Source organism: Dryas octopetala, chromosome 1 (genome assembly GCF_963921425.1).
Source record: "Dryas octopetala chromosome 1, drDryOcto1.1, whole genome shotgun sequence".
Taxonomy (NCBI): Eukaryota; Viridiplantae; Streptophyta; class Magnoliopsida; order Rosales; family Rosaceae; genus Dryas; species Dryas octopetala.
Genome location: NC_141366.1, coordinates 5,233,889 through 5,240,415, shown reverse-complemented (window position 1 = coordinate 5,240,415; position 6,527 = coordinate 5,233,889). Strand labels below are relative to the sequence as shown.

Genomic DNA, 6,527 nt, shown 5'->3' with positions numbered 1-6,527 from the left:
TGGCCTTCTTATACCACCCCAACCCAACACCAGCCACCCCATCCCAATCTAGCCGAGCAGCCCTTCCCCTCTTCTCTGATCATCATCAACCACCCCCCAAAGACCCTCCCTCACTATCACTTTCTTGGCTCATTTTGAAATGGAGAATTTCCGTCCACCTTTCTTCCCCACCACCACCTCCACAACCACCCCCATAAACTCCACCCTGCAGGGGCAACCAAACTTGGTTCCTCCTCAGAACCATCCACAGTTTTCCATTACCCATGAACCAGCAGAGAGCTTCGCTTCAGCTCCTTCTACCTCTTCAGCCTCTCAGTACTATTGTTATCCAGGTCAGTACCTAGCACCAGTCTACACATACCCTCATTACCCCACCATATATCCTCTCAACAACGTGCCAGTAATTGGTGTGCCCTGTTGTCCGCAGCCACCAACTTTGGTGGCCTCCGGAGAGCAAGACCAAGCAGCACTTGCGTCCAAGGCCGCAAGAAAAGAAAGAAAGCTGGCACGCCAAAGGAGAATCATGTTGAGCAGAGCCAATGCTGCTTCCGGGGATTCTTCTTCCTCCAGTGGCTCTGCTTCAACTCAGGGGGAGGATAGAAAGGTTATGGTGGCCACATCATCTGGTGCTGGTTCTGATATGCAGAACCCCAATAAGGACCTTTACACGTTCTGCACTCCGGATAATAAGGTGGGTTTGTCTCAAATCTCAATTTGCATGGTTTTATCTTAATTTACATAATAATTCTGTGTATGTTTCTTAATTTTTTTTTTTTTTTCTGTATCTTCTGTTGGACAGAAACTAAAATTGTTGCTAAAGAAGGAGTTGAAGAATAGTGATGTTGGATCTTTGAGCAGGATTGTCCTTCCAAAGGTGAGGTTTTTGTTTGCCTCTGTAAAATCTTTCTTGCTTGGCTTTCATTCCCTTTCTACTCTTTTTTCTAAGAAATGATGATGGAAAAAATGGAAGTAATTAAAGGGACAACCAAAATCCCCACTTTGATTTGTTTTACTCTTCTGGACTACGCAAGTCTGTGACATGATTCTGATCTAGACTGCCCAAAAACTAATTCCTTTCATCATAACTTTTTTATTTTTGCACCCAAAAATTTACTCTAATTTATTTCCCTCATCTTTTTAAGTACATTATATTAAAATTTATAAAAGTCTCTGACCTACTGTGTTATGTACTTCATTTTCACAGAAGGAGGCAGAGGAAAACCTTCCAGTCCTCTCTGACAAGGAAGGCATCCCATTGATGATCAGAGATGTCTATTCTAACCAAGAGTGGGGATTCAGATACAAGTGTGTATGGGTACCATATGTTATTATTTAAACCCCATGTATACAGAAAGAGTTTTTGCCAATTAAAGCCATTTTTTTTTCTCTACTTGTTGAATTAACACAGGTACTGGTCAAATAACAAGAGCAGGATGTATATACTTGAATATACAGGTAAAACCATCAATCAAGTTCATTTTGGGTCTCTCTCTTTGACAATTACACATGCATTGATATTTTGTTCACTCACTCTATCTATTTTCAATGTAACAGGAGACTTCGTCCAGCAAAACAAGCTGGGAGTGGGAGATTGCATTTGTCTGTACGAAGACGAATGCAAGAACCTTGTGAGTTTCTCTCTCTCTCTCTCTCTCTCTCTCTCTCTCTCTCTCTCTCTCTATACAAAATTTGTTACAGATTAAAGGAAAGTTTGTTTGAGTTGCATGCATGGTGACCATATTGCCCTTGACCTTTTCCTATTATGATGACGATATCCTTGGGAGAGGAGAGTGCAGGGGGCCAGGGGCAAATTAATTAATTAAGACAAAATGGGAAGGTGCAGATATGGACAAAATAGGAAGGCCATTGATGGACGCCTAGTAGATGATGTGTTGGTAACATTGACTATACAGCTAGGACTAAACAGGTGCATTGCACGAGTACTTGACACCCTGTGAGAGTTTTGAAACGCTTCCAAGTTTTCAACTAGTTGGCAGGACTTGCGTTACATAAAGACAGCCTGAAAAACTGAAAAAAAGAATCTTCCACACACATACAGAGTAGAAGAGTAAAAACTGGTGCTTAGACTTGTCTTATATAATATAGCATTCAGTTACGTGGGCCATACATTAAATATTAATTTGAACTTTAATTCAATATTTGCTATAGAATTTTGCATGTTATAATTTCTTTAGCTTATAAAGCTTCTTTTCCTTCTTTCTTTTTCATGCGAGGGAACAGTACCTCTCCATAAAAAGCGGCTCAAGACCAGGAACTGATGTAGCTGAGCCCTCCTCCTCTAACCTACCACAACACACAACAATGACTAACCCTACAAACCAAAATTCCAACAACAATACCAGCCAAATCCCAAACCATAACACCAACACCAACTTCCCCAACCCTAAGACCCCTTCATACCCAAACTATGTAGCTAGGGACGAAGAAGATGAATCGTCCCTAGCTCTACTAATCGAACAACTACAACCCAAGGATAAACTAGAAACAAATACTCTGGTGGCAGTGTATATGGATCATGCTTCCTCTTCACATAGACAGCGGGAGGAAGCTACTACTACAAAATCCAACAATGTCACTAGAGTAGAAACAATAACACATACACAACCAGCTATGGCAGTGGATATCGGGGCTCCATCATCATCGGCATCATCTTCATCGCACAGAATAGAGAGGATGGTGGAGGATCACTTCGATGAGGACTGCTATCAAGGCCTTGGGGCGCTACCAGAAGTCGATCGTTACAATTATAGTCTTTTGGATTATAATGACATAATAATGAATGATGATAACACCTAGTTGGTGGTGCTGGTGGCTTCCCAAGGGCCGAAGACCGTAGTATATCTTTAGTATTTTGACTTTTACTGACCTACACATGATGATATTCATCATTAATTTATGTTTCTCATGTTTCATGAGAAGATATACACAGGAAATGAGAGTCTCCTATGAGAGTAATTTGCAAGTATGGGAAAAACAAATTCTTTTTGTAATGTAAACTTCTTTAATTTGTGATGTAAATTGTATATTCAATGGAATAAAAGTGATATACTATACATTATTTTCATTTCAATTAGTCTCTTTTACAACAGCAATTGTTGTATGCTAACACATCTCTCACCTTCAAAATCTCAAATAGTAATCACATGTGACGAGTTCTATGAGAAAAATGTCATGGGCAACATTTGTATGAAAACATATTAGTATTGACAAATGCCACGCTTTAACTCTTACCAAATATTTATTCCCTAATTAAAATTTGAAACTCAAGGTAATGTCTTCATTTATGTGAGAAATTCTCTCTATGCATGCAATTTGTCTTTTACAATAAATGATAACGTGACTAACTCGTGAAGGTTGATTGTAATTGTAAACTATAATATTTTCAGTAGTAGAGAGCATTTAATTCCTCACCAATTTTATATCCCAATGCTAATGGCTCCAGCGGTGTGAGAATGTAAAAAACCAGTTATATAAAATGAATTTAATAAAGAATTTTTCTGGTGGTAAAAATACTTTATCCCCTATAGCAAGCCATTTAACCTCCTTTATACGAGAAAATTAAAACTCCATATCCATACATTTTAGTCTCATGGTTATTCTTTCAACTCTTCAAATAACAATTTTCAAATCTCTTTTTAAGCAACATGCTATACTACAAAATTTTATTAAATGGGGAATTCTAACTCCAATAATAAAGCACATTAATTCTTTACCAAATATAACTCAAATTTGAAACTCAGGAAAATGGCTCCGAAGTGTGCGAGAAATTATAATCTACAATTGTTTCATGTAATTGCTTTGCCATAAGTGATAATTTGAATAGCACAGGAAAATTTGATGTGATTGTAAAAAATTATATTTCTATAGTAAAGAGCATTTAATTTTTCAAAAGCGTTATATCTTAATGCTAATGACTCCAGTAATGTGAGAAGTGATTCTCAAAAACCGTTTTGCACAAGTCTTTCGCAGTCAATAATCATGTGACTAATGTGTGAGAGGTTGAATTTAAGAGACTACTTTAACCTCCATATAAGAAAAAAACTCCATGAACCATATCTATACATTTTGGTCTCATCGTTGTTCTTTCCACTCTCTTCAAATAACAATTTTCAAACCTCTTTCTAAATTCTAAGCAACATGCTATACTCTACAGACAATTTATGCAATGGGGAGTAGGTAACTTACTCCACTAATAGAGCACTTACTCTTTCATCACCTGAATCAACAAAAAAAAAAAAAAAGAACCTTCTCCATGTAACGATAAGTCGTATGAAGGAAAACGACTAGCCGTATTTTGTAGCACAGATAATTGCAACATCACATTTACACATCATCATCGTCTTGGTGATGACTGATGAGTGATGGGATAAGATACCCACTGAACCCAATCTCTCACACCCTCCACCATGGCCATGACCACAACCTCTTCAACCCTCTCTTCTCTCTCCTCTCTCTCTCTCCACACCTCTCCACGCCTCTCTCTCCTCCCTTTCACCGCCGCCACCACCTCCATAACCAAACCCAGAAAACCCCTTTCTCTCTTCCTTTCTCTTACCTCCTCTTCTTCACGCCCCACCACCACCATCTTCAATGCCGCAGCAGCCGACGTCGAAACCTCCTTCTTCGACAACGAAGACCCCGAATACGACGGCGTATTCGAGCCCCCGGAGGCCCCCGAGGGCTTCGTCCCCCCGCCTTCCTTCGACGACGACTCCATTGAGGACGAGGATGAGATAGCCGCAGCTTACGAGGAGCTGTACGGCCCAGCCTATAGCGGAGTGAGCGTTCTGGGCAATGATATACATGTGATGGACTCCAAGGTGAAAAAGTTGGGTGCTTTTGGGAAATTGAAGAAAGAGAAAATTAGAGATGGGTTTGAGGAGAGGGTGGTTCAGGTGAGGAGGGTCACCAAGGTGGTTAAAGGAGGCAAGCAGTTGCATTTTAGAGCTATTGTGGTGGTGGGTGACAAGCAGGGCAATGTGGGTGTTGGTGTTGGCAAGGCCAAGGAGGTTATTGGGGCAGTTCAAAAGTCTGCTGTGAATGCTCGAAGGAACATTATCACTGTGCCCATGACCAAGTACTTGACTTTTCCTCATAGGTATGGTCATTTCTACTCCTGGGTTTGGTCTTTTTTGGTTGAAATTGTGTGTGTTTGATCGTTTGGTGGTGTGGAAAATACTGCATTTAAGGTCTTGTAGAATGTGGAATTGAGTGTGATTGCATTTTTTCTGGTACGCCCTGCTTATTTGCATAGACTGCTTATCAGAATTTGAAATGTTTGAGACACTATGGGGATCGGTTGAATTTGGAGTCTAAGGTCTGAGACAAAATGAGAATTGAATTTTGTTAAAATTTAGTTGGTACCTTTGTAGTTTTGTTCACATTGCATAATAGGTCTACTTGAACTAGTGTGCATGCATTGGAGTAGTCTTGTGTATGCATTGGAGTATCACATACAATGGTTATAGGGCTGTCGAACATACATTTCCTCATGGAAAAGTGTCTGCTAATCTTAATTATCCCAATTTGGGCAGAAGCAAGTGCATTACCATTCTTCCAATTTCTTATTACAAATAACACAATAGAGACATGACATGAGATGGTCCTAAACTTGGAGCTACTAAATTCCTTTTATAGACATCATAGAACTTGTAATTTATAATGTCGATACCCTTTAGGGATGCAGCATCTCCTCATCTCATGTCAATTTGCATTTACTATTTTGTTGACCTAATGGAATGCAGATCTGAGGGAGATTATGGAGCAGCAAAGGTGATGCTTAGACCTGCTTCCCCTGGTACTGGAGTTATTGCTGGTGGGTCTGTGAGAATTGTTCTAGAAATGGCAGGTGTTGAAAATGCTCTAGGTAAGCAACTTGGAAGTAAGAATGCTCTTAACAATGCCAGGGCCACTGTAGTTGCAGTACAGAAAATGAGGCAGTTCCGTGATGTTGCTCGTGAGCGCGGGATCCCAATGGAAGAGCTTTGGAAGTGAGAGAACAGAACTAGCAAAAACTGCATTGTAGATTTAATACATCAGAATTCTTGTAGTGCAGGCTTCTTGTATTGGAAGGGCAGCCCCCTCTTTTTTGTTGATTTGTTTTCCACCACAAGCTTGATGTATCTAAACTGGGCGTAGATTTGTCCTCTTTCTATGGGGTTTGATTGCAAGAATCCAATTTTTTTTTCCCTCTGCCATTCAGCTTCATCAGAATTCTGTGGCATCATCGTTTCTCATGCTTGATGTCTTTTTTAAAGGCACATCTAGATTCTGATAATGTGGGCACTAATTACTTCTCCTGCTTCATGGTAAAATCCTAGTCTCACCAAAGAGATAAGATGGTGGAGCTTTGCGGCAACCATTATCCCAACTTTTCATTATCAATCAGACAATTTGTTATAATCAAAATTTACCACATGAATTGAGTGTAGTATCCTATCCAATGGAAATAATTTATTTAAATTTCTAACAGTTTCCGGATCAGGCGGATTTAAAACACCCATTGC

The 6,527-nt window shown here is 39.7% G+C and overlaps 2 protein-coding genes across 2 annotated transcripts; both read left to right on the top strand.

The window, feature by feature from the left end:
* LEC2 (AP2/B3-like transcriptional factor family protein) lies at window positions 1–2,973 on the top strand. Its single transcript, XM_086229426.1, has 6 exons — window positions 1–691; window positions 800–874; window positions 1,205–1,305; window positions 1,409–1,455; window positions 1,555–1,628; window positions 2,242–2,973. Exons 1-6 carry the CDS (start codon window positions 140–142, stop codon window positions 2,815–2,817), a joined length of 1,425 nt encoding a protein of 474 aa, XP_086085552.1. The 5' UTR covers window positions 1–139; the 3' UTR covers window positions 2,818–2,973.
* A 1,383-nt stretch (window positions 2,974–4,356) lies between these two features.
* Window positions 4,357–6,218, top strand: EMB3113 (Ribosomal protein S5 family protein). The gene is made up of 2 exons (XM_086249180.1): window positions 4,357–5,119; window positions 5,766–6,218. The coding sequence occupies exons 1-2, from the start codon at window positions 4,428–4,430 to the stop codon at window positions 6,013–6,015; spliced, it is 942 nt and encodes a 313-aa protein (XP_086105306.1). The 5' UTR covers window positions 4,357–4,427; the 3' UTR covers window positions 6,016–6,218.
* Window positions 6,219–6,527: the final 309 nt, after the last annotated feature.